This window comes from Lepidochelys kempii, chromosome 3 (genome assembly GCF_965140265.1).
Source record: "Lepidochelys kempii isolate rLepKem1 chromosome 3, rLepKem1.hap2, whole genome shotgun sequence".
NCBI classification, from domain to species: Eukaryota; Metazoa; Chordata; order Testudines; family Cheloniidae; genus Lepidochelys; species Lepidochelys kempii.
In genome coordinates this window covers 26,473,041-26,500,744 of record NC_133258.1, presented here as the reverse complement: position 1 = coordinate 26,500,744, position 27,704 = coordinate 26,473,041, and the positions used below count along the sequence as shown (strand labels likewise).

Sequence of the window (27,704 nt, the reverse complement as noted above, 5' to 3'; positions counted from 1 at the left end):
TCGAGGTGGGATTTTCCGAGCACACAGCTTTGACCAAACTCAGCTCCCAGTGCAATCAATGGGGGCTTTATCATGACTTCAGTGAGAGCAGAAAGAGGCCAACATGGAACACTTTTGCAAATCATGGGCTCCCAGAAGCCTGAGCCATCTCAGTCCGAATGGAGTGCTTGCGTAATAAAAAAAGCTCGGCCTGCTCTTCAACCAACCTTCCTGAGCTCTTTCCAAATGTTACAGTCCTCACAGCTGACAAGTGAGGATAAGGCTCCATAGTTATTAGTCTGAGGCAGAGAGAAACTTCCCTCAGCTGCATTGTACACAGCGTGTTAGACTTCGTAAAGCAGGCTTTGCACCCATTGTCACTTGGCAGAAAACCAGCATGGAAAATTTCAGCCCAAAAGGTGACGGTCAGAAAGTTACATGTACATTACACAATAGAAACTGATTTGGAACCCAAATAGTAGGAATAACTGCCAGCTTTCAGAAAGCAGTGCTAAGACTCTTGTCTACACTGGCAAGCTTCTGCACAGTAAAGCAGCTTTCGGCGCTGTAACTCCCGAGGTGCACACACGGCCACGCCACTTAGTGCGCAGAAATCGCGCAGATGCAGCGCTGTAAAAAAACCCACCCCAAAGAGAGGCGTAGAGCTTTCTGTGTTGGGGGTACAGCGCCGGGGTGCCAGTGTAGACACCCTGGGCGATTACAGCGCTGCAACTGGCCTCTGGGAGGTGTCCCACAATGCCTGTTCTCGCCTCTCTGGTCATGGGTTTGAACTCTACTGCCCTGCCCCCAGGTGACCAACCATCAGCCCCACCTCTTAAATTCCTTGGGAATTTTGAAAAGTTCCCTTCCTGTTTGCTCGGTGTCACGTGCAGTGGTCTCAGCGCATCTGTCCAGGTGACCAGGCCTGCTCCACGCACCAGGCGGTCCCCCGCTTGGAGCAGTGCCGAGCTGCTGGACAAAATCAGCATTTGGGAAGAGGAGGCTATCCAGTCCCAGCTGTCCTCCAGCCATAGGAATTATGATTCCTACAGACAGATTTCACGATGCATGAGAGAAAGGGGCCATGACCGGGACACACTGCAGTGCAGGGTCAAAGTGAAGGAGCTGTGGAATGCCTACCACAAGGCACGGGAGGCAAACCGCTGCTCCGGTGCTGTGCCCACAAGCTGCTGTCTCTACAAACAGCTGGACACAATACGCTGTGGCGACCCCACCTCCACTGTGAAGTCCACTGTGGATACTTTGTTGGCTCGCGTGCCAGTCAAGAGTGGACCAAGCCAGGAGGAGGAAATCTTGGATGAGGATGTGGAGGGGGAGGGGAATCCAGAGGCACAGGATGACTCAGAGGTTGCAGAAAGCAGGCTTGTGTCTGTATGATGTGCATACCACCACATGCCTAGTCTGAGCTGCAGAACAGGGAGTTGATTGGTTTCAGAGTAACAGCCGTGTTAGTCTGTATTCGCAAAAAGAAAAGGAGTACTTGTGGCACCTTAGAGACTAACCAATTTATTTGAGCATGAGCTTTCGTGAGCTACAGCTCACTTCATCGGATGTAGCTCACGAAAGCTCATACTCAAATAAATTGGTTAGTCTCTAAGGTGCCACAAGTACTCCTTTTCTTTTTAGGGAGTTGATTGACTCCCTCAGTTCATGGGAATCTGCCTCGGAGATCTCCAGGAAACTGTCATGGAGATACTGGGCAATCTGCTGCCGCAGGTTCTTTGGCAGAGCTGGTTGGGTTCTTGCCCCATTAAGGGTAACTTTCCCATGCCACTCTGCCGTCACTACGGAGGTGAGGGTGACCATTGCTGCACACTGGTGAGCCGCATAAGGGCCAGGGCAGAAGCCGCAGTCTTGGAGAAAACCCTCCCTTGATTCCCTGCTCACCCTCAGCAGCGAGATATCTTCCATAATGAACATAGCCTGTGGAAAATGTGGGGACAGGAATGATTATAAGGGTCCCCCAAGAGCCACATGCTCAGTGTACAGTGCGGTCCTGGAACACCTGATCTCCCCTGCCCCTGCGGTTACTCACCATTCGGGGGGGTCTTGTGGCTCATGTGGTCTTGCCTGGGTCAGGCAGTTAGTGACAGGTATGTGAATAGTGGCTGTGTTTTAAATCACTGAATCAGTGGTGCGTGTGTTGCAAACAATATTGCTTCTGTAAAATGCTGCATTTTGGCTTCACAGATATGACCTTGGGAGCCCAGCTTCCCTCTTTATTATCGCCGGCTGAATGGCTGCGCAGAATTAGAAAGAGGCCATGAAGAACTAAGGAGGACTTTCTGCGTGAGGTCATGATATACTCCACGGCTGGAAAACAAGAATTGAAGGAGCGGCGGGACTGAAAGGAGAACGCGGGGCACCAGACCAAAGCCATGGAGCGGCTCTTAAATGTTATGGAGCACCAAGCGGACATGCTCCAGGAGCCTCTAGCACTGCAAACTGAGCCACTCCGCGCCCGCCCTCCCCTGCAGCCCTTGTCACAAAACTCTTTCCCATGTGCCGCCCAGACACCGCCAGCACACTCTTATCGACCTCCCGGCTCCAGTCTGTGCCCGCGGCATTCCACTCCTCCCTCCTCACAGTCCAGCCCTGCGGACTCCCAGTATCCACTGCACTCAACACCCGTCCCTCTGCAGTTCAGTCCTGCTGAAGTACAGCACCCGCTGCACTGCACTCCAAAGGAGAAGGTTGGAGACAATACCTGAACATACACAAATCTTTAACCATCCTGGGACCCCACCTCCTCCCGGGACCCTCTCTTCCCCCATCCCCCTCACTGCTGATGTGTTTTTTTGTTTGTCTCTCCCCTCCGGTTGTTGTTTTTTAATAAAATAATTGTGTTGGTTTGAAAGCAATCCTTATTCTTTATTTATTGAAAGCAAACAGAGCCCTGCAAAGCAACAGGCAATTTTCTTAAACCTTCATAGTGCATCGTCTGCACCAATCACAAGCACCTCCTAGCATTACAAGCACTGCACTCCCAAGCATAGCAACAAATATTAGTGGCTTTCAGCTTCAAATTTCTGCCTCAAGGCATCCCTGCGCTGTGCCCCTCTAATAGCCCTGGTCTCTGGCTGTTTAAATTCAGCCTCCAGGCACTGGGACTCAACGGTCTAGCCCTGAGTGAAGCTTTCACCCTTCCCTTCACAAATATTATGGAGCATATAGCACGCGGCTATAAGCATAGGAATATTGTCATCAGCCAGGTCCAGCCTCCAATATAGGAAGTGTCAGCGGGTCTTTAAATGGCCAAAAGCACACTCAGCAGTCATTATTCTGCATTTGCTCAGCCTGTGGTTGAACTGCTCCTTTCTGCTGTCAAGGTGCCCCGTGTATGACTTCATAAGCCACGGCAGTAAGGGGTAGGCAGGGTCTTCCAGCTTCACAATGGGCATTTGAACTTCGCCTATAGTGATCTTCTGGTCCGTGAAGAAAGTCCCGGCTTGCAGCTTCCTGAACAGGTCAGTGTTCCGAAAGATGTGTGCGTCATGCTCCTTCCGGACCAGCCTGTGTTACTGTCCGTGAAAGGCCCACTGTGATTCACAAGCACCTGGAGAACCATAGAGAAATACCCCTTCCGATTAATGTATTTAGTGGCTAGGTGGCTGGTGCCAGAATTGGAATATGCGTGCCATCTATTGCCCCTCTGCAGTTAGGGAAGCCCATTTGTGCAAAGCCATCCACAATGTCATGCACATTGCCCAGAGTCATGGTCTTTCGGAGCAGGATGCAGTTAATGGCTCTGCACACTTCCATCAACACGAGTCCAGCAGTTGACTTTCCCACTCCAAACTGGATAGTGACCAATCGGTAGCAGTCTGGAGTAGCCAGCTTCCACTGTGCAATCACCACACGCTTCTTCAATGGCAGGGCAACTTTCATTCTCGTGTCCTTGTGCCGCAGGGCTGAGGTGAGCTCATTGCACAGTCCCATGAATGTGGCTTTCCTCATGCGAAAGTTCTGCAGATACTGCTCGTCATCCCAGACGTGCATCACCACGTGATCCCACCACTAACTGCTTGTTTCCCGAGCCCCAAAGCGGCGTTCCACTGTGGTCAGCACCTCTCTGAATGCCACAAGCGATCTCGTGTCATAGCTATGATGTGCGGCGAGGTCAATGTCGCACTCCTTTTGCCTTTGTAGTTTAAGGAATAACTCCACTGCCACTCATGACGCGTTGGTCAGAGCAAGCAGCATACTGGTCAGCAGTGCGGGAGCCATTCCTGCGGCCCGAAGAGGCAGGACGCACAATACACAAACTATTGAAAGATGGCTCCAAATGCGGATGGAAGCACAGGGATTGCTGGGATGCGAAGCAATGCATCCCAGGGCATTGGGACAGGACCCAGGATGCCCTGCGACCCCCTCTGCCTTCCCACAACTCTTAGCGGCAGAAGAGGAAGAGATGCTCTGTGGGAGTGCACTGCTCCGAATACCGCAGCAAGTGCCACATATGTGATCACGCTGTTGCACAGGCAGCTGACAGTGTGAACACACAACAGCGGTTTCCCTTCAGTGCTCTCTGAGCGGCGCTGTAACTCTGCCAGTGTAGACACATGGCTTCTTATAAGCATAACACATACCCTGGGTGTAAGAACAGTTCCTCTTGGGGACAATGTTAACCTGCATCTCTAATAGAGGAGAAATTTTAGGGTCTGGGGTTAAGAAAATCTCATCAGTGAAGTGGGGCTTTGCCCTTTTGGGCTCCAGTCACCACCTCAAACTTTCTGTTTTGCAGCATTTCTTGGTTATCTTCAGTGGCAGGTTTGTAAACACTACTGCTGAGGCTATGCTGCTCATACACCTCTGGAGGATGTACGGGATTTGCTCTCTCTTGCTTTTGAACATTTTTTATGACTCCATATTAGTTATTTTCTGCCCCTTTGAAAAATCCTTTACAGATTTGAAATGAGGGAGTGTTCAGAAATAACACTGAAGTGAAGTGCATCAGAATGGTAGGAACCAGCTTGCTGATCCCTATTCACCTATGTTGTTATAACCTTAACAGCCACATGTGATGAAAAGCAGCCCTGATGACTTATAGATAGAACTAACATGGAGAAGGTGCATATCCAGGGATTACACTAAAGGTATGTGAGTCAGAAACCTACTCCTGCATTGGCCACCAGCTCATCTTGTGACATTAGGCATATACTTTCTCTCTCCACATCTCAGTTTCCCCATCAGGAAAATAGGGCTAATACCCATATACTTTGCCACTGTGAAATGAGGCGTACTTACTGTTAGTAAAGCATTTTGGTATCCTCTGTGTAAGTCTCTATGTAAGGTCAAAGTGAGCTCCTGGGAAAGGGACTGTCTTTTTGTTTTCTGTTTGTATAGCACGGTGCACCAGTGGGGCTCCATGACCAGGACTCCTACATGCTACAAATACAAATCATCATCCTCCTCACAATTATTATAGCAACATAAATCCATTAATTGCCCAATCCCTAGTCACAATTTTCCACATACTTTTGCTTATGATCAAACGTAACAGTCTTTCCCCTTACAGCCCGTGCAGACCTCCTTGATCCTGCTGTTGTCGTAAGGCTGAATTTTGCTGTCACAATCATCTTCAGAGCAATGGAGCAACGTAATAAACCCAGGAGTACAACGTCTTTGCCAGACTGAAGAACAGGAGAAGCTATGCTGGGTGAGTAAAGGATCTTATTCAAACAACCTTTCATAGTAACCACTGAATTAAACATATCACGGACAAGTCACCATTTATCAACACACAACACACAGAACAGGAAATAATTCAGATTGACTCAGATACCAGTGTGTGCTCCGTGTTGGTATCAGATGACCATTTCACGGGGACTACAGTAGAATAGTACAGTACTTTTCAGTTATAGAGCATTTGAAGACTATGAAATACAAACAATGCTCCAATGAACTGGGCACAGAGCTGGGAATCAGGAAAGTCACTTCCCCACTCTATGACTAATTCCCCTCTCACCTCCTGTTTGTTTAGACAGGGATGTCAAAAAAAATGGCCAGACCCAGCTCATGAGCTGCATTTTTCCAGTCCTTGTGCTGCAGAGATAACCATCCATGTGCATGAAGTGTAACTGATGCAGTAATGGCTGCTTGAGCCTGCTCAGTCTGAAGCAATGACTCAAAGGAATGAATTTCCCTGTCCCATATTAATCTAATTGGAGTGTTAAGTGATGCCACTTCAGCATCAACATTAATTATTTCAGAGCTGATCATTTTAGCAAATGGAATGGGGAAGGGGGTGGGAGTGAAGCACATGGGGTAGGGTTTTGCAGGGAAATACAGAGAGACAGAGGAGATTCACCAGGACCAGGAAGGGGATGAGAAACAGAGAAAGGAGGATGGGAGAGGAAGAGAAACAAAGGGCAAAAATAATGGCAATTTGCAGAGGAGTATATTCTCTCCCGAAGAGATGAAAAGACACAGGACAAACAAAAGCTAAATTTTTAGTTACTCCTTAACTTAAAGTTCCTTGATCTCTGTGCAAGCCTCCTACTTATTCAATGAGAGATCCACTGTGCATTGTGAGGAAAATGCAGTTCTGAATTCGTACCACAGCCCACAGATCATAACAAACCTCAAGATGACTGAAAACAATCCAAGTTAAACAGTAACCTCTTCAGGGCCGGGTTCGTCTGTCACTACATGTCTGCACAGTGCTTAGCACAAGGGGGGCTGTTGATCTCATTTGGAATTGCTAGGCTCTAGTGCAATATAGATAAATTCCTTAAACCTCACAACATCCCCATAAAGATGTTATCTCCAAGTAACAGGTGGGGAACCTGAGGCACAAGCAGGTTAGGTCACTTGCTTAAGATGGCAACAAAACAGTGGTAGGACCAGGAATGCAAAGCAAGAGACAACAAAAGTTTCCAGTCCCATGTTCTAATCACTAGAGTATGTTCCCTCTGTATACAGATTTCATGGATAAACTTTGCTCTTTTCCCCTTAAACTGCATTGTGTTTGCTACAGCACTAGCTACCTACTGCTGTGGCAGAGGGTCATTGGAGGGACCATGAGATCATATGCATGATGATATGAAAGGTCAACGCTTCCTAAGGACCAGTGGTTTTTAAAGGCATAGTAGCTATGCAGACAGAACTGTTTCAACTCTCACCATGCTACTTTGTCTTCTAAGATAAGCAGCAGTACAGTACAACTTACTGTTTCTTTCACCCCTTGCTCTACCAGTGTGCTATTTCCTTAAGATCTGACATTGTCTGAGCTGGGACTGCCCTCCAAATCTGTACCTGGAATTAAAGCAGATGCACAAATGTATCTTAAATATTTAAAGACATAGGTTTGTTGCTATCTATTTTACCTGTAGCAAAACCTACACCCTAGAATCCTAGATCCTACAAGCTCAGATTTTCAAAAGTAACCAGTGATCTTAGGTATTCAACCCGATACACTGTTCAGAAAGTGGAAAGCACCCACCCTGTGAAAATGAGACTCTTTTAAAGGGGTCTCAAGTTAGAAACCCAAAATGGAGGCATCTGGAATCACTAGTCACCCGTGAACATTTTGGTCCAGAGTTCAGCTCTGAGAGTTGGAAACCAGAGATCATTCCAGAGGCTTATAGTGCCCTTACAGGAGACATACAGATACTTGTACAGACCTGTCAGGATCCCTTGGAACGGGCTGTGGTGGTGGAGTGGTAAAATGGAAGAAATTCTGCAGCCTTTCAGGAAGGTCTTGGGAGTTTAAAATTTCCAACGTGACAGCTGTGAGCAGACCAATCTGGGGAAGGTCAAACTGTCAGGAGAGGGAAGCAATCCAACCATTGTAAAACACTGAGCTGAGCACCAACAGTATAAAATCAACAATTGCCCTGAATACAGATAATTTCAGCAGAAAGCTTTATCCACTAGATCTATCTGAACTACAAAGAGAAGTAATGAGGGTTTACAATCATGACAAATCATTGTCTTCACAAGGGCTGCCATGTCTGTCCCAGTTAAAAGAGAAGGTTCACAAAGACCATCCTGGACAATTATACATGGAGCAGGAGGGCAACAGGGACTGAATGTCTATGAGATTAGGAATTGGCTATGGAGCTTTTCATTGTAAGGTTGCCACTTCTAATCCAATTAAAGGTTCCAAAGTGATCAGAAGTCACTGACATCTGTCAGCCACTTGGTGGTCTCGGTGACGTTTTATTTCTTTATAGGGTATGTATGGTGTTCAGCATCCTACAAATATTAATGAATTCTACCTCACAATGCCCGCTTTCCCTGCTGGGAGTTACCAAAGGGCTTCCATTGCCCCTTGCATACATGCACGGTAGAAGGGCTAACAGTGACTTCTCGGGAGCCGAGATGGGAGAATGTCTCAGAGCTGGTCAGGCTTCACACATAGAGATCGCAGGGGTTCTACATTGGGGAGTGTCAATAATTACTGTAGTTAAATTATTCTCCCTTCTTGTTCTAAATACTAACATAAGGGAAGGAGAGCTTGCCAGCTTCAACTGTTTGTTTTCTGACAAATCTTTTCACCATGAAGTTTACATAAAGTATTTTAGACTGGGAAACTGAGGCACAAAGACGTGCCCAAGTTCACATATGGTACCTGTAGCAGTGCCTGCAAAGAACCCAGATCTCCCAGTCAGGTGCCTTTAACCACAAGAACACCCTTTCCTCCCTAATATATTGATGGTCTGAATCTATATCCTCTTGGGTGGTTATGTGCATTTCATATCCACCTCCATAGCTGTTAGCAATCTCAAGAGGGAAGCCAACAGTTGTAAGCCTCCTCCAGCACCTGTTGAAGTCAGTGAGACTCTGAATGGGCATGGAGTCTGAACTGCCATCTGACCCCTCCAAGTCAGAACTGAAAAACAATGGGAGAATGTGGGGAAGACTGAATCACTGCTCCCTGTACATAAAAAGGAGGATTTCAGGCTTCAGGGATATCGATCTACCCTAAAAGTTGTAGCTAAGACATTGGCACAAGCAAAACAGCCATAGCTATCCTCTCCACCGAAGGAATACTCTGACTTTCAAACCAGATTTTAAAAACAAACATCTTTTCTACTTGATTTCTTTGATGGTTTCAAAGTAAATTACAGCACAGTACATCCAAGACAGAGCTCTGCAGTAAATATAATTCACCTATAACAACATTAAATTATTCTTAAATGCATCATCTGAGCAACTAAAAAGTATTTTTTGTCATTTCATTGAATTAGGCAGAAAATGACAGGTAAAACAATTCTCACAACTATCAATGTGCTAAGTTCTGAATACAATGATATTCTTTTTCTTTCCAAATCCTGTATTTAACATTGCCAAGTTCATAGGTAAATATGGATGTAGAAATTGATAAAAAAATAAACTCCTTCTGGCAGTAAGCAGGAACTGAATGATTTTAACACAGCTTCCATGGACTCTATTTGCCTGAGTTCTAAATGTACCCTTTTTTCCTCCATCTTACTTAAGCCAGTTCAGTAGCTATTTCTACTCAAGACCAATGAGTAAAACAGTCAAATATCAAAGATAAAAATCAGTGCATGACAGAATGCCGCTTGACATATGTAGAAATCTCAGAAGGGGACACTCTACAAGTGTCTTCTCTGGCACAAAGCTCTTCCATGTCTTTGGATAAAGCTCTTGAAAGTGCTTCCTGTCCATTTCCAAGAAGATGTATTTGGTGTGCTTTGATTAATCCTGAAGAAGCATGAATTGGAATCAAGTTGGGCTCTCCTCAGCAGACCCGCTGCGGTGCATGGTAGGGAGCACTTTGCATTTATTTAATCAGCTGCAGCTTGGCTTCCTTGGCTTGCAATCGCTTTCCCTGCTAATTATCAGACACGGGATCCCACTGTCATTTAAATTGCAGATCACTCAATAAAGGTGGTGAAGAGGAAGGATCCCAAAGCAGGGGAAACCAAGTGATACAGGAATGTAAATTTAAGTCAACACGTATTGTCAGTGGGTGCTGAGCTGGACTGGGTGCCCCGCTGGTCCACATGAATACATGCTTGTGTTATTGTTACCTTGTCTTCTCTGACACCAACCCCCAACCCTTCATTTTCTCCACCTGCATGTTTTGTCTTTGGGTCCGGGACTGACTTTTTAACCATATACCTACCACAGTGAGAATCCCTTATCTGGGCCTCCAAGTACCACGATTATACCACAGTAGTAATAATAACACAGAATGCATTGGGAGGCAGCATGCTTCAGCAGAAAGACTTGGAGTCACGTCCAGAGTTCCAGTGCTAGCCTTCCACTGGCTTGCTGTGTGGCCTTGGGCAAGTCACATCCTCTTTCTCTGCCTCAGTTTCCTCACCTCTAAATGAGGATGCTACTTTCCTTCTCGTGCATTTGTAAGCTTGATGTTTCATGCTTTGAACATGCCAAGTGCTTTAGAAGAGCTCAGTATTATTCTTAAAGTTATATTGTGGTGATCTTTTCATCACTATGAATCCGTAACGAAGAATCAAATGTGGACTTTAAGGGAAGCCTGTTGCTTAAATCATGGAGCCATTTCCTCCGGCATCTTAATGTTACATTATTTCACATCAGAAGCCTCAACTCCAGATAACCTTTCATTTTTGACCTAGTTATTATGTCCAACAGCTGCTTGGCATTTTCTTACTTTTCCCCTGACTGACTGCAAAAATTGAAGTGCGTGTGTAAGCATTTGCAGGATCAGGGCCTTAAATTGCACCATGATTGCCTTTTTAGTTGGCACATGAATCAGCATAGTGCCTATCTATCAACTATATCCTCTTGAAAGATGCATACAGACATTACTATGCCTTTTTTTCCTGTACTGCCAAAAACAGCACAGATGGTACAACCAGATTAATTAAAATCACCTCCAGGTTTCATTTGCAGTTTGTGTTCTGCATTGTTCTCCCATTTAGACTAGACTCCTTCTGCTTATTTGTTTTCAGTGTTAGGTTTTTATTTTTAAACAGTATACATCTGCCCCTCATTACAATAAATATTTTATATGCACATTGCAGAAAAGGACTTTCATAACATTTTCTGTCTATCTATGCATTGCAAAAGCCTTTGGCCACTAAATCAGTATGTGGATTTAGACTAAATGCAACTTATTTTATCTTGTGACAACAGAAGTCTGTAGGACCAAACAAAGAGGGATGGGGATGCTAGGGAGTGAAATTGAGGAGGAAACTAATCCAGAGAGGGAAGGATGTAAGTTCTGTAGGACAAACCAATTGCAATAGAGACTGTACTTTATACCTGATATAAAAACTATATTGATCACCCTCAAAAGTCCTATTTCCTGAGTCCTCGGAAATCAGCACAAAGGATTTTCCTATTTTCTTTATGAATATTAGCCTTGGTGCATTTTCTTCTTCTAACTTCTCCCTTTTAAGAAACTATTCACCAACAGATCTACTGAGCACCCTAAGGAAGCTGCTCAGTACTTCACATCTCCGGAAAGATACTGTGACATACCAATACAGACAAAGGAGCAGCTGTGTCACCCATGCCCTCTAACCTATGGTGACCTTTACAATGCTTTGCTGCTATAGCCTCCAGCTTGGACGGCTCACAAACAGCCTCCAGCATGAAAGTCATCCCAGCGATGCCAGTGTGTGTGCTACAGCCAGCCAGCCACAGCTTGGTTCTTACCAGCCTTAGTTATACTGAAGGGTACCCAGACACACTCCCAGGTTTATATTTTCCGTCAGAAATGTATGTCTGTGATATTCCCCTGGTGTTATCTGGACTGGTGATCTGCTAGGTCACTCCAATCCTTGACTCTGGGAGCCAGCCTTACCCTGCTCTGCTGTGAGAACCCCCACTCCTGGGCTGTTCACGCACAGCCTCTGGCATGTAAGCACATCCTGTGGCATGGATTGTGCAACTGAATGACACTAGCCAATATCTTCGGTCCCAGACACAAACCTAGGAACCTCCATCTTGCAGTGTCCAGTTATGCCTGCTGGACACTGCAAGTTTATATGAGTTCATTAATTTAACAAAGAAATTGATATGTACCAGGCTTGTTATCCCAGGGTGAGTCTCTGACACGTTTCAAAGCAAATGCACTGTTTCAGATAGAATAAACAAACAGAGTTATTAACTACATAGATAGATTTTAAGTGATTATAAGTCAAAATATAACATGTCAGATTTGGTCAAATGATATAAAAGCAAAATGCATTCTAAGCTGATGTTAACACTTTCAGTGCCCTCACAAACGTAGATGCTTCTCACCACAGGCTGGCTGGTTGCTCTTGAGCCAGGCTCTCCCCTTTGATCAGCGCTTCAGTTGCTTGGTGTGGTGTCTGTAGATGTAGGTAGAAGAGAGAGGAAGAGGACGGCAAATGTCTCTCCCTTTGATCATGTTCTGTCTTCCCTCTTGGCTTTGCTGCCCCCCTTCAGAGTCAGGTGAGCATTACCTCATCACAGTCCCAAACTGACCAAAGAAGGGAGGGTGACTCACTCGAGAGTCCAACAAATCCTTTGTTGTTGCCTAAGCCAGTGTCCTTTGTTCCTGTGAGGCTGGGCTGGGTTTGTCCCATACATGCCCTGATGAGGTGTGAACTGCCCCTCTGCTTCTGTATAGTTTTTGCCTGGGCTTGCTTTAAGCCATGAGGACACATTTTCAGCCTCATAACTATATACATGAAATTATAACCTAGAACATTACTATAACATAACAATGTTCAGTGCATCATGAGCCTTCTGAAGACACCCAATATGACAAACTTAGCATTAGATACCACACAATCATATTACAAGGACGAACATGGGAGTGTAGAGTGTTCCCACGAGTTACAGAATGTAACAGTGTCCTGTATTGCCAAGCCCAGTCCTGGACAATACAAGTTTTTATAAAGTCAGTTATATCTTTAATAGAATCAATATGCACACAACTTGCCACCCCAAATGGAGCATTTAAACTTCACTTTAAACACACTAGATTAGAGAAAACAATAAAACAATTATATTACTTACAAAGATAGATTTTAAATGAGTACAAGTAATGAGGCATAAAGGCCAGAGATGATTACAAGAAAAACAAAGATAGAAGGCAACTGGTACCTCACTTAACCAACTATATTAAATTCAAAGCAAAGTTTTCTCATCACATGCTTTCAGCAGTCTTACTGACCAAACTTCTTAGGTCACAACCTCTTTTCCCAGAATCCAACAAATGCTTCCTTTGTCACCTCAGGTGCCATGAATGTGATGTGCAGGAAAAGAGAAAGGGGTGCCTTGAGGGCATTTGTCCCTCCTTTTTATAGTGTCAGTCCCCCTCTTGAAAGACATTTCCAGCATAGTATCTGGAGACAAAAGGTCTATGTTCCCTGATGCTTTTTTCTCACCTGTTTGAGCTTCCTTTGTCTCCCTTTCCTGCTTGATGACTCTGTTTACTGCTTAAGTGCAAATCAAGCTGAGCACACATTCCTTTGTTTTGATCAGACATGTTTGCCAACTTCTGCTTGGGAGGGCTATGCTTTGGAACATGGAACATGAATCTGATTTACGTTTCCTAGCCAGTTTTCGATACAAAACAATACTTTGCCTCCTATTTCTTGTCAAAGGCCTTCTCTATAAGTATATTGATGCATTAAACAATTCTAAGAGACTACTGAGACTCAATTTGCCTTTGCTAAATTCATGTTGGTTACACCAGATTAAGTTTAGTATTTTATACATCTTATTTCATGATTACTCAGTTAACAATACGTTTTCTGAAATGGTAAATATAATTGTAGAAAGTCTTAAGAACACTAATACTATGATCCATTTATTATTGCTAACCATCCTCCTATGAATGATATTTTCTATTAGATGGTATTAAAGCTATGTACCAATGACCATTTTGGCTGTTTTGCCTCTATTCATCATTGTATGCAGTGTTGTTGTATCTGAGTCAGTCCCAGGATATTAGAGAGGCACGGTGGGTGAAGTAATATCTTTCATTGGACCCACTTCTGTTGGTGAGAGAGACAAGCTTTTGAATGAGAAAATTTTTGATATAAATAATTGATTTTAATCTTGTTTACATTTGTACTTTTGATATTTTCCTAAAAAAAAAAAGAGTGATTCACATTGATTGGTAACCATTAAAATATGTTGATTTGCAATTAAATATAGCCCTTTACATTACATTTGGTGCTTCGTTTGCTAACCAGGAGGATACACTAGATGTATATACATTTAAATAATTATATAGCTTTACTTCTACTTAGTCAGATTCTTATTTTTTTTTACCATTTTTATGATGTTAGAAAATGGCGAATGATGCATTTCTTACTTACTAGATGATTTTTTTTAAATTTGTGATTTGTGTCAAGCTCTACTTGGGTGGAAATATGAATTTAATTAAACATACACAAAAACATTTTAAATTTGTTTTATTGGTTGAATAAAACGAATATGCTGGATACATAAGAATAAGTGTATAAAAAGTTGATCAAAACATGTTCTGCATTTTAAAATGATTTATTAAACGATGTATCATATGTAATTAGTGAATTGAACTGATTGTTTATGGTCACCACTGCCCTTCAATATTTTAGAATAGTGGATCTCATCCTCTCACATCTAATTTTTAATTCATAGATTGGAAAGGGAAAACAAGCTTTCCTGTATTTTCAACTCTCAGTTGGTCTCTTAACTTTGAACTCATTGAACTGAACTAGTTAAATAAACTGAAATGAAGAAAATATTCTCTCCGCACCTGCAAAAGAGGTTACCACTGTCAAAAACTCATTTAACACTTCAACAAATCTGGTTCTACGTCTTTAGCCAGTGACTTCCTCCAGTTCAGTGGTTTGACTTCCTTCAAAATGTCAACAGCAAACATGTACTGCTTAATATTATTTTTAATTTAATCTACATTATTTTAATAGAGTATAGTAAGTTTGGGCCTTAATATAGATTGCCATTGTTTCAAATGTAATTTTAATAGGTTTATTTTAAAAAATAAACCAGTATTTAATTTAAATTAAAAAAAATCTGTTTTTTAAATCATTCATTTTATGCACCCTGTCCAGGAGCAAAAAATGCTGACCTTGAATCCAATAGACAGGACATAGCTTCTGTAAGCCTGCCTTGTGAAATTCTCCTTCTCTTCACCACACAAGTGCTGGATAGCTTCAGGGATGGGCCTGTTCCTCATCCTGGGTAACATGAGCTTAATCCAGGTGGTCTATTAATGGTGGCTCATATGAAGACTCTCCTGACTTTATCTGAGTTACTCTTGATTTCAAACCAATATGAATGAGAAATGAATCAGGCCAATGAGTGTTTTGGTCTCAACAACTTTAATTGTCCAAATACTACCCTGTTCACTACTACAGACAGCTAATAAACTATGAACTTGCTAACATTTTCAACCCATATAGCCCTAGGAATTAGGCTCCAAACCTCAACCATAGACACTACCTGGAAGAGCTTGATTATCAAAGGTGTCGAGCACCTGCAGCTGCCATAGTCATCATTAGGAGCTGGGGTGCTCAGCACCTTTCAAAAATCAGCCCATTACTATTTAGGTGATTGAATATGAATGTAAGAGCCTAAATTCTGGCCTGTTTCTTTATCAGGAAATGAACAAACTACTAAGATGAGTAACCTCCAAAGGAGAGATCCAGCTCATGCTGTATTCATTGAAAGTAATATTTTGAACAGTTTCCAATTGTAATTCAAATAAATTGACAAAATCCAAGTAGGCACAAGTGTCAATTCAGCTTGTCAGTACCTTTTTATGGTCTTAATAAGTAACAGATGATGAGAGGGTCTTATGGGATAACTCACATTGTTATCTCGTTTGCTAACATGTCTTAATAACAACTGTCAAAACTCCAAATCTGAAATCAATCTCATGGGAGAACTTCACAAATACATTAGTACTTTGATACACATATACTCAGAATGTGCCTTCTCTTTTCATGAACAGATGCCTGCATGTGGTGGAAGCTACTTGCTGCAGGCTGGTGAGACACCTACAACCATGTAATGCCTCTATCTAATGTCATTGATGTATGACAGCCAATTGACTGACCATGTCCAAATGGCAGGACAAATAAGGTCACAAACACAATTCACTGAGAGTCAACAGGGGGAAATACAGCCCCAAAAGATGAGCAGCTACCATTAATTGTCTTTCTTAAACAAGTACTACTTACACTGCTTCACAGCCTACTTTGCATGAGGAAAATTATGACAGTTCATTCCATATTGATTCAGTGAGAAATTATGTCCATCTGTCCAGTATAACCCACCAATGTGTCTTTTAAAAAATGTTTAAATAAAGTTAAGTATCTGTTTAATCACTGAGTCTATCTGCATCTCAGAGTTCCTGTCTGCATAAGCTGTTTACTGATGAGGCTGGGGGAAACAGAACTCTATTCCATCTAGAAAGAAGTGGTTGATAATGTCATTTGGAAAGTGTTACTGGAGAACAGTTAAGACTCAGTATGTGATTTTGGATGAAGATGCAGAAAATTGTTTAATCTCTGTGCACGTTTTTGGGCTAGAACCACACAGGAACCATACCAACTGGACACCAATGACTGTTATCTATCCTGGGTTAGCTTTGGTGTGATGTATTGCCAGGATGTTAGCGGCTCTCTGAACTGCTAACACTGCTGGGTTTTATCTACTGCACTGACTCTGACGTGACACACAAACACATGGACTCCCTGGAAACATGATTCTGAGGTAATAGGTTGAGAAACGTGATATGCATTGTTATGCCATGCTGTAGGTGCTATTTCAATACTTTGTAAAACAACCCATGTGTCTGGCTAATAGCATTGTTTAGTGCATTTATTTATTTCCATTTATCTTTGGGTTTGTGATTTTTCCTGTTTTTTCTGTGCTATGCCAATGAGCTTTGATTTTATTCAAGATATAGTATTTGGAACCTGAGGCAAAGATTAATGTGGGGAACTTAAATGAAAAAGACCTCAGTTCTAACCCCTGAGATTGATGAATGAAAATTATGGTCATGAATGAAGGAAGCTGGAAGTCCCTTTCTCAAACATTGTTGAAAATGTGTGAACTAAAAAGGGCCAAACCACCTGAAGGATTCAATACACCGTTACAGTCTTCTTAAAGAATTCCAAGCAAATTGCGAGGTAAGTGTCTTATGAAACGATTTTTTTTAGGACAAAGTGTAAGTAAAATAAAATAATATTAATTCAAAGCCACAAATGATATTTATAGAAAATTAACCCAACAATGGTTGTCTGGCTATACCAAAAGAAGGACAGGACACATTTGACATGGATTTAATCAGACCGCAACACTATTATTAGATGTCTGGGACTACCCAGCAGATAAAAGTGTACAGTGCAGGTAACCCCTATGTTTATTCCATAATTACCCGGGGGACTTTTACCAGCTCCCTCCTTTTTTTCCACCCATGTCCCTCCAGCAAATCCATTGCCAGGACCTTACCTTACCTTATCCACTGCCCCCCTCATAGGAGGATTAAGGTGGGCTATAATAATTGGGGTTGGCCCCCTGCCATACCAATCACAGGAGTCCCCAACTGCCCCCCGGTTTGCTTCTTTACCAAACATCTCTTTTTAAGTCCTTTTCCAAGCCATTTATCCAGTTGTATAGCTTTCCTATGGAGTACCTGCACTGGACATCCACCCTACACTTAAATAAAGATTAGAAACTATTGTCTCAGTACTCATTTTTGTAGAATGAAACAGAAATGTTATTTTTTTCTCAGGTTCTCGCAAAATTCCTTTGAAGACTGATCTCAGTATAGAACTAAGCAAGAGCGAAATGAGAAGGTAATTTTAACACAAAGCCATAATCATATAAACACATGAACACCAAATGCTTCTGGTAAAACAGGCTACATAGAATAAATCCATGTGCACGGTCATAAATATAAAGGGAAGGGTAACCATCTTTCTGTATACAGTGCTACAAAATCCCTCCTGGCCAGAGGCAAAGTCCTTTTACCTGTAAAGGGTTAAGAAGCTCAGGTAACCTGGCTGGCACCTGACCCAAAATGACCAATGAGGGGACAAGATACATTCAAATCTGGAGGGGGGAGGGAAAGGCTTTTGTCTCTCTGTGTGATACCTTTGTCGGGAACAGATCAAAGATGCAAGCCCTCCAACTTCTGTAAAGCTAGTAAGTAATCTAGCTAGAAAATGTGTTAGGTTTTCTTTGTTTTGGCTTGTGAAATTCACTGTGCTGGAGGAATATGTATTCCTGTTTTTGTGTCTTTTTGTAACTTAAGGTTTTGCCTAGAGGGAATCTCTATGTTTTGAATCTGACTGCCTGTAAGATTATCTTCCATTCTGATCTTACAGAGTTGTTCTCTTATCTTTTTTTGTTCTTCTAATAAAGTTCTGTTTTTTTAAGAATCTGATTGGGTATTTTGGGTCTTAAAAAATCCAAGGCTGGTTTGTGCTCATCTTGTTTATTCTCAAGCCTCCCCAGGAAAGGGGGTGTAAGGACTTACTGAACAAAACTGAAATGGATCGGCTATTCATGTCCATAGCAAATAGGAGAAGACATCTGGAAAGAAAGACAAAACGGTGAACAAAATCTTCTGGAGATCTGAGCCAAGTTTTCTGAAATTGGATAGAGAGTAACAAAGACCAAACTATAGTAAGCGTGACAAAAATTATCAGCTTGCTTCCCCCTGAAGAATACTCAGTTCAGTCAAAAGGGGGGGGGGCGAAGAAAAGGTTTAATAAATGAAAAGTATGTCACTTATTGCAAATAAAACTATTGTAATAAGATAACCAAAACAACATTGAAAAATATCAAATTTTAAGATTTCAGAACTTCTCATTAGTTATTTCTCTTCATGGTGATGACGTTTGTTCTAAACACTTTTATTGATAACTATTGTTTTACATTGTGACCAGGGTGTAAATGACTTACAAGAATTGTGTGACACATTGTATAACCCTGTAGCATCACAAGTTACTTTCCTAGTTTATAATTTAGACATTACAGTGGTTGCATTTCAAATGTTTTTGCCAATTTGAAAGTTTTTACCAGTTTGAGAGATTTACTATACCTATACTGAGAGAGAGACTTTTAGAACTGGTAAAAAGTTTCAAAATAAACTGGAAGTAAATCCACAGTATGTATATTGTTAGCATTTTCCACAAATCATAAGAAGAGATGATCAACTCTAAATATATCACTTCATTACAACAATTTGTCTCTCATGTAGAAGATTTCCATCTGAAAAGCAGGCAATTGAAACAAACACATTATTCAGGCAGCTGTTTTGTCAAAAAAAATTCAGTTTGTTTTGCCACTCAGATCCAATGCTGAATAGCACTGAGGGCAGTACTGTAGGTTCTGAGTGCAGGATGAATCCCTTTGTAACACATCATAAGAGACCCTGCCTCTGCACTGAAGCCTGCTTCCTGCAGTTGTTTTGCTATTTCCTCTACATCCCAATGCCCCTCTTCCTGGTTGGCCAGTAAGTGGTTGATAAGGTGAGGGTAGAACACAGTGGATATGCACTTTACCACTAATTTTGCATTCAGGAGCAAGGAAAGAATTTCAGAATCACAGCTGGAACCATCAATCTGCAAAGAAAGAAAAATACACAAAAATGAAGACTGAGTTATTGGTTACATCCATAGATTTTTTTTTAAGGCCACAAGGGACCAAGACCATTATAATCATCAACCATGACCTCCTCCAATATGCTTTTTAGTTGTGAAGCAGCAATGGTAGGATGTTCTCCATAGCTTAATAGCAATAGTGATATATACTTTTACACATCCAAGGCAAACCTTTAACAATCATCATTTATTTTATTAATAAAACCGCACAAGTCCTACAGATATACCCATTTCAAACTAAGGAACAAAGAGACTAAATAGAAGGTAGTGCAGAGCTTGAAATAGATTCCCAGTATCTTCCCTATATATATAGAAAACTCCCTTTCTATCTTTACGTTAATAGAAGGATTAACAGAGATTCATATGGGAGATCATAAGGTAAACTATATTTTCTGACACACTGAATTGTGTGCACTATACAGGCAAGTGTCTGAATAGAGCTCAGGACCAGAACCCATAACCAGGCTCAGATTTTTAAAATCCAGAGCACCCAGCAGCTCCCACTGTGGCATGCAATAGGGACGGAGTTCTTTTGAAAATTGCGCCTATATCTGTATGGACAATGCTACAGGATTAAGTTTTTAAATTCAATTTTAGCTAATTTAGAAGATAAATCAGATCTAAGCTCCCAGAAAAACAACACTGCTTTAATGGCATAAAGTGTCTTACGTCTCCAATGTCCAGAAAAAAATTAACAAGCAACAGAAATGAACCTTGTAAAAAGTATATAGAAATCGTCTTTCTTTCAATGCATTCCATCAGATAAAATATGAACAAACCAATTAAACTGTTTAATAAATAATGAGTGATTTCCTGACCAGACTTTTTTTTTTTTTTAAATTCCATCTCCCTTATACTCAACTTTGGTCCCACTTTCCAGAATAACTGTCCACTATATTTTGATGGCTGGCAGAGCAGGAAGTGTTAATGGAACTCATATTGTCATCTGAAGTCATCTGGTACAGCAGCACAGCTCTCCCACTGGTCAGCATATGTAGCTGAATCTATGACATCTTGGAGACATATGGCAACTTATCTCTAGGCAATTTTTGACTCAACCAGCATCATAAATCATTGCATCCTGATTTTTCAGGACAACATCCAACATTTTCTTGCCTATCATTTTCTGATTGTCTTTTTTGTCTCTAGCTATACAGCTGAAGCAGCTCAGGGCTTACCTTCTCAGTGTTTTGGTTAAACTGGCAGGTTGAATTCCCCCCGTCCCGCCCCTCTAAAGCATCAGGATGGACATTTCTTGGTTATATCCCAATTCCCTATTTCATCATTTCACTTCCATTTCTCAGACGATAGGGGGAAATCACCAGCTCTGAGCCTCTGTCTGGGAGATTAAATATACCTCTGGTCCGGTGAGCCAAAAACCAAACTTAGTGGCTAAGGACAGGTCTATACTACCACTTAAGTCGATCTAACTTGCATCGCTCAGGGGTGTGAAAAAGACACCCTTGTGAGCAACGCAAGTTACAGTGACCTAAGTACTGTCCACACTGCCGCTATGTCAGCAGGAGACGCTCTCCCACCAATATAGCTTCCGCCTCTCGTGGAGGTGGAGTAATTATACTGATGGAGAGTGATGGGAGAGTGCTCTCCTGGCATAGAGCAGTGGTCCCAAAACTTTTTACTGCGGGCCCCCCCTTACCCCTCTCTGCTCCCCCCTCCCCCCTCTGGAGCTAGGATTGGGGCCGAAGCTCTGGGAGGGAGAGGGGGGGAGACGACCTGGACAGGCTGGCAGCCTCGCCTGGGCCCCAGCTGCCCTCACACGAACATTCCTCCCTGCCAGTTTGGGGACCCCGGCATAGAGAGTCTTCACCAAACATGGAAAAGTGGCACAGCCGCAAGTAGTGCTTCTAGTGCAGACCTGCCCTTAGACATCGCCGTTTCTCACACCACAGCGGCTACACTGAGATGTTCATTACATATGCAGAGGAGCATGAAGAATTCAAAAGAAACCTATGCTGGATCCTACTGCTCTTGAAGTCAGTGGGAGAGCTGCCACTGACTTCAACAGGGATGAGACTGAGCCCTAACTGATGAAACCACACAAGTTATTTTAGAATGAAGAACTTTGTTATCTTTAGATCCTTTCACCCTTATAAATGTAAGCATCTCTCTCTTGTTAAAGAGGTGGTGGGAGAAGACAGCATGGTGCTTTATCTTTATGTAGGACACAGAAAAACGTGCAAGAATAATTTGTTGCTCCTTTTTAAAAGTAGAACAGTTTTCCCAACCTCTCTTTCTTTTTTTAAAACACAGGAAAAGAGAGAAAATATAAAGCATGTCAGCATGCCGAGAATGTTCATTTGATGAACCATACTTCTTAGATAATAGGCTCCAGGTATCACTACCTTCTTTCTTTGAATTTGCCTTAAAAATTACCCTTTATTATTATCGGTTTATTAACTAACTTCCCTCCCTTAGGGACTTTAGGGAGTCTTGGAGGGGAAATGATGGATTTTTCAAGATAAAATGGAGGACAGGAGTCCTGATCAACAAAGATTTTTTCTAACCAGCAGAGGAGTGAAGATCTGGAACAGCTTTCCAAGGGGAGCAGGGGGGCAAAAACCCTAACTTCTTTTAAAAAACCTAACTTCTTTTAAGATTGAACTTGATACATTTATTGAGGGAATTGTATGATGAGATCACAAACAATGGAATATGGCCCATCTGTGATTGCTATTAGCAAATATCTCCGGACGGGCAAAGATAGGACACTGGGGGGGTGGGGGGGAGCTCTGAGTTACAACAGACAATTTCTTCCCAGGTGTTTGCCTGGCAGGTCTTTCCCACATGCTCAGGGTCTAACTCATCATGATATCTGGTTGGGAAGGAATTCCCCCCCAAGTCAGATTTGCAGAGACCCTGGTGGTCTTCTTGTGCAGCATGGGGCATGGGCCACTCATTGAACTAAGGCTGTCACTTTATTGCAGTTAACACCTACAATTAACTGAAAACCAAATTAACACATTCTTTTTTTAATGGTGTTAATCCCATATCTCTGGGCAGGGAGGGAGACAGGCACCAGCTGCGGAGGACCTGACAGTGTCCAGTCAGGTGCAGTAACCCAATCCCATTTGGGAGGGTGGGAAAACAAGAGGAGAGGAGAGGAAGTGGTTCCTATTCCAGCTCTGGCTGAGAGGTAGGGATCCTGACCTGCTGTACCCCGTTGCCCCTGGCCTGCCCCTTGCTCCTGGGACTGCCTCTCCCCACATGCTGTGCCCTATTGTCCCTGACTGGCCCCTCATTCTTGGGGCAAAGCCCCTCCCCCCCCAGCTGTGACCACTGCCCATGGCCAGCCCCTTGCTCCGGGAACCAACTCCCCCCTGCCTCCCCATGCACTGTGCCTGAATGTCCCCCCGGCAGGCCCCTTGCTCACCCCCCACCATGCCCCCAACCAGCCTCTTATTCCGGGGATCAACCTTCCCCACACCATGCCCCATTGCGCCCAGCCGGCCCTTTGCTAGTGACTGACTCCCTCCTCCCGTCGTGCTGTGCACCCTTGTCCCCAACCAGCAACTTGCTCTGAGGACTGACACCCACCCTGCCCTCCCCATGCTGTGCCCCATTGCCCCTGGACAGCCCCTCGCTCTGGGGGGTACCCCATAGAGAACAGGTGCATGGCAAGCTCAACCTCTTGCCACCAACCTCTCCTCCCCGCCACATGCCGAATTCCTGAGGTAAAATCCATATCCTCCCTTGCAAACAAGGGTTTGCTCAGTTAAGGGGAGCCCACCGAGCTCAGTAAAAGGAGGCAAGCCCCAGTACCAGTAATCACCATTCCAGAAGCAGCATCAAGGCATCTCTCTCACCCTCCTCCCGCACAAGTCATTGCTTGCTCCCTACCCCAGCCTCCCCAAATACTAAATGAAGATTTCTAAGGTTAAACTTTCTTCCTCTTTTGACAGGAGGTGAGCCTGGCGAGCTCAGAAACCCAACCAAAACAGGAGCAGCACCAAGAATTCACCCTTCTCCTGCACAACTCACACCCCTCCCATCTTCAGAATACTTACTTTCTGAGATAAAAATATCTTACCCCTTCAATAAGCCGAGACTCCCCTAAAGGAGAACAAGAAGTAGGACTAAGCGCACTGGTAGGCTCTAAAGTTTTATATTGTTTTACTTTTGAGTGCCGTTATGTAAAAAAATAATAATTCCACATTTATAAGTTCAACTTTCATGATAAAAGAGATTGCACTACAGTACTTGTATGAGTTGAACTAAAATACTATTTTATCTTTTTTACAGTGTAAATATTTTTAAAAATATTATATAAAGTGAGCACTGTACACTTTGTATTGTGTTGTAATTTAAATCGATATACTTGAAAATGTATAAAACATCCAAAAATATTTAAATAAATGGTATTCTATTAACAACAGTGCGATTAAAAGGGCAATTAATTTTTTTAATGGCTTGACAGCACTAGTTTGAACTAAAATGGTGGATTCTCTATAACTTTAAGTCTTTACGTCAAGATAGGCGACTTCAGTAACTCAGCCAGAGGTTATGGGCCTACTACAGGAGTGTGTGCGCAAGGTTCTGTGGCCTACAACGTGCAGGAGGTCAGACTACTAGATTATCATGACGGTTCCTTCTGGCTTTCAAGTCTATATGCTACAAATCTCCGAACCTGCATTTCCCTTTTATTTCATTTAGATACAAGTTGTACTTCTCACTGACAGTCTTCTTCACATTGACATCTTTAAAATACATTTTTTTTAAATCCTTGGCACATTATCAATCTGTTGCATGAAATTATCTCCATGGATGCAAAGCTAATTATTTCAAAGTACAGTAGTTCTTGTCTTACTCTCTGGAGGAACAATTCTAAGAACATTAAACAATCTGATGAAGTTACCGTCATGGGTTATACCTGAATTTTAGTTTTGTGCTGTGTGGCTCAGAACACTGAGAGAACCACGTCAGCTTGTGGATGTGGTAAGGTGACTAGTTTTCAGGTTTTAAAGACATTTTGGCTGTTAGCGAACAGACATGTCTACATTATAGACATGTAAACATGAATTATTATTTATAATTTGTATTATCGTAGCGTATAGTAGCCCCAGACACGGACTGGGACTCCATTGTGCTAGGCACTGTACAAACACAAAACAAAAACACTGTCCCTGCCCCCAAAAGCTTACCATTTAAATATGAGACAAATACTCCATATGCAATACACACAGACACCTCAGACACATTTATACTGTCAACGTTTTATGGAACACATAGACACATGAAAAATACCCACAAAACTCACAGAAATCAAATAGTCTTGCGAACACCTTAAAGGCAACTGCTAAAATGCACCTACCACCCCACATTAGAACCCATACGGATTATCATCTAACAACTATAACCCAAATTCTCCAAGCTCATCATCAGAAGCAAGTTACCCACAGACCAGGAAACACTAACTCAGAGTGACACCAGATCCTGCCAGAACAACAGATGAAAAACTTGCAGACATATCTCCACTGCTACGTGATAAATACGCCACCCCCCCACCCCCACACACACCTTACAAGATCCCTGGATCCTACACATAACTATCACAACATACAGTATACCTTATCCAGTGCACTAAATGTCCCAATAGCAAATACGGGGGTGAAACCAGATAATCACTATGCTCTTGAATGAACTCACACAGGAAAATGATAAGAGAGAAAAACACCACATCACCTGTGGGTGAACACTTTTCACAAAGCAATCGCTCTACAGCTGACCTATCAGTCTTCATCCTCAAAGGAAACATGCACAACACTTTCAAAAGATGAGCCTGGGAGCTTAAATTCATAACTATACTAGACACTAAAAATCAAGGACCAAATAGACACACTGGATTTATGGCATATTAAAACAATCTATAACCCACTAACAACCCCCCTCCCCACACTCCATCTGCCCCTCCTCCCATCCTTTCCTCTCCATGACTGGAGGGGTGTTAACGGGCCACTTCACCTTGAATTATCCCTTGAAATGTGTTAACTACTTATGTTCCTGCCGACATAGGGCTCTTCACACCGGTGTTTATGTCAGTGTGACTTTTCACACCCCGAGCAACATAAATTATGCCGATTTAAGCTGTAGTGTAGACACAGCCTAAGACAGTTTCCCAGACCTGAAGAAGAGTTCTGGGTAAACTCAAAAGCTTCTCTCTTTCACCAAGAGAAGCTGGTCCAATAAAAGATATGACCTCACCTGCCTTATCTCTCTAATGTCCTGGGACCAACTGGACTGCAACAACACTGCCTACAACTACTAAAATACACACTAATTCACCCTTTTTCTGGTGAGAGATCAAGTGTAATATCTCAGTATTGAATTACTTGTAGCTAAAGCAACTGTTTTCCCAACCAAAGCTATGTCATGTTCTTTCATTTAACATATATAAACTGATTTGGTGAATATTTACACAGCAAAATAACAACAACAGTAAGAAAGACATAAAATGCAGGTTTAAATTTAGCAGGCTTTAGTAATCACTGTCAGAGACTGTATACAATGATATCTAGCCTTTATATAGTAAAGTGCTGTACAAATACTAGCTAGTGCACACAGTTCCTCATGAGTATTATGAGTAGTATCATCAATAGTATTAATCCCACTCCATAGCATGCAAAACCAAGAAGCAGTGTAACAAACTCAAGGGCACACAGCGTGACAGGGCAAAGATTAGGACTTGGAGTTCCTGGCTATTACATCTTTAGACCACCCAGTTCATTAAAACAGTCCTATATGGATGCAGGCAATACAACACAAAACATCAAGTGGAGATTCACTAAATATTTGAGGTGAAATAGTGTGTTGCTCTCTGAAAATCTACCCAGGTGCTGTCAAGGACACAGTCCAGAACAGGGGTGGACAGGAATGCCTTTCTCACCTCAGTGGCTTATGGTAGCTCCACCTGGTGTCTATTGGTCAGGTAGATGCTGAGATACATAGTGTTATCAGTGGAAAAAATGTTACCATAAAGAGTGAGGTTTTATCCTTTTCTGTTGATTAATAACATCTAAGCATGCTAGTGACAACATACTATTGCCGATGGTGCATCAGACAGAACAGAATTGTGTTTGTTCTTCCATGTAAGTATTAGTTTTGCACTGTTAGCAAAGGTTAAATGTTGGTTTTGTCCCTGAATTGAACAGGTATGGCTCAAGGACACACAGGGATTAGATCTCTGGAGTAAATTGCTGATATTTTTGCAGTCACTTTTCTGGCCATACACACACTGTTTGAAAAGATTCCAATAAAGAAGAAACTGATAAACCAGGTTGCAAGTCAACAGTCATTAATGAAGGAAGAGGCTAGTTACACAGCTGAAGAGGATCTTAAGGAATATGGAGCTGATTATTTTGGCACAATCACCCAGAATTAGTTGAAAACAAATAACTGTAAATTCCATTTTATTTTCCAAACTTCATTTTTTGTAAATTTTTTGTTACAAAAGGAATAAATTGTTTTGAAATATAAAGGATGTATCCAAGTACATCAACAATGAATATACAATATGTAAGTAGGCTAAATATCAACAGTTATTTTAGACTAACTAGAAAAAAAGTTATATTCAAGTGCCACTTTCAACTCAAGTCCCTTGGGTACAGGCAGCATTTTTTGCTGACTACATAGGCTCTCAATCTATGGCTGCTTTACCAGTACAGCTACAGTCAGTCTATAGAATTATTGTACTATAAGGAGTAAATCAGTCTGAACCTTTGCATGCTGACATAAGAAAGACGACAACACTGAAAGTGTTCTCAGAAATAAGCAACCCTTAAAGAGAAGCTCTGAATCCTACTGACATTCATAAACTACTTAACTGGCTATACTAAGATAAAGTTTTTTAAATTATTCATACACCATATTCACTGTGAGGGGGTAGTCTAGTTATTTCTGGTATGTGAAAGATGGAACTGGCAGTTTGCAAAAGGTTACACAATAATAGAGGTGTGCAGTTTCAGAAAAGCTTAAAAAAACTGTCTGTTTTATTGTCGGCAAAGGCTGTACATTCCTAGATCAGCACTTCTGCATCATCCTTTTAACTGTAAACATCCATAAAGCTGTCAGCATCATACAACAAATGACTAAATAATACATCCGTACTAGCAAGCAACTGCTGTATTT

At 42.3% G+C, this 27,704-nt stretch overlaps 1 protein-coding gene across 3 annotated transcripts in view; it reads right to left on the bottom strand.

Annotated features, from left to right (window-relative positions):
* Window positions 1-14,339: 14,339 nt before the first annotated feature.
* The window catches only part of NBAS (NBAS subunit of NRZ tethering complex), a 406,507-nt gene continuing 393,142 nt past the window's right edge, over window positions 14,340-27,704 (bottom strand). For 2 of the 3 annotated variants that reach the window (XM_073335981.1, XM_073335983.1), the window contains one exon: window positions 14,340-19,523. In XM_073335981.1, coding sequence (XP_073192082.1) covers window positions 19,248-19,523 — 276 coding nt within the window. In that variant the 3' untranslated portion in view covers window positions 14,340-19,247. The remainder of the gene's footprint in view (window positions 19,524-27,704) is intronic. The other variant, XR_012157919.1, reaches the window with a different exon arrangement.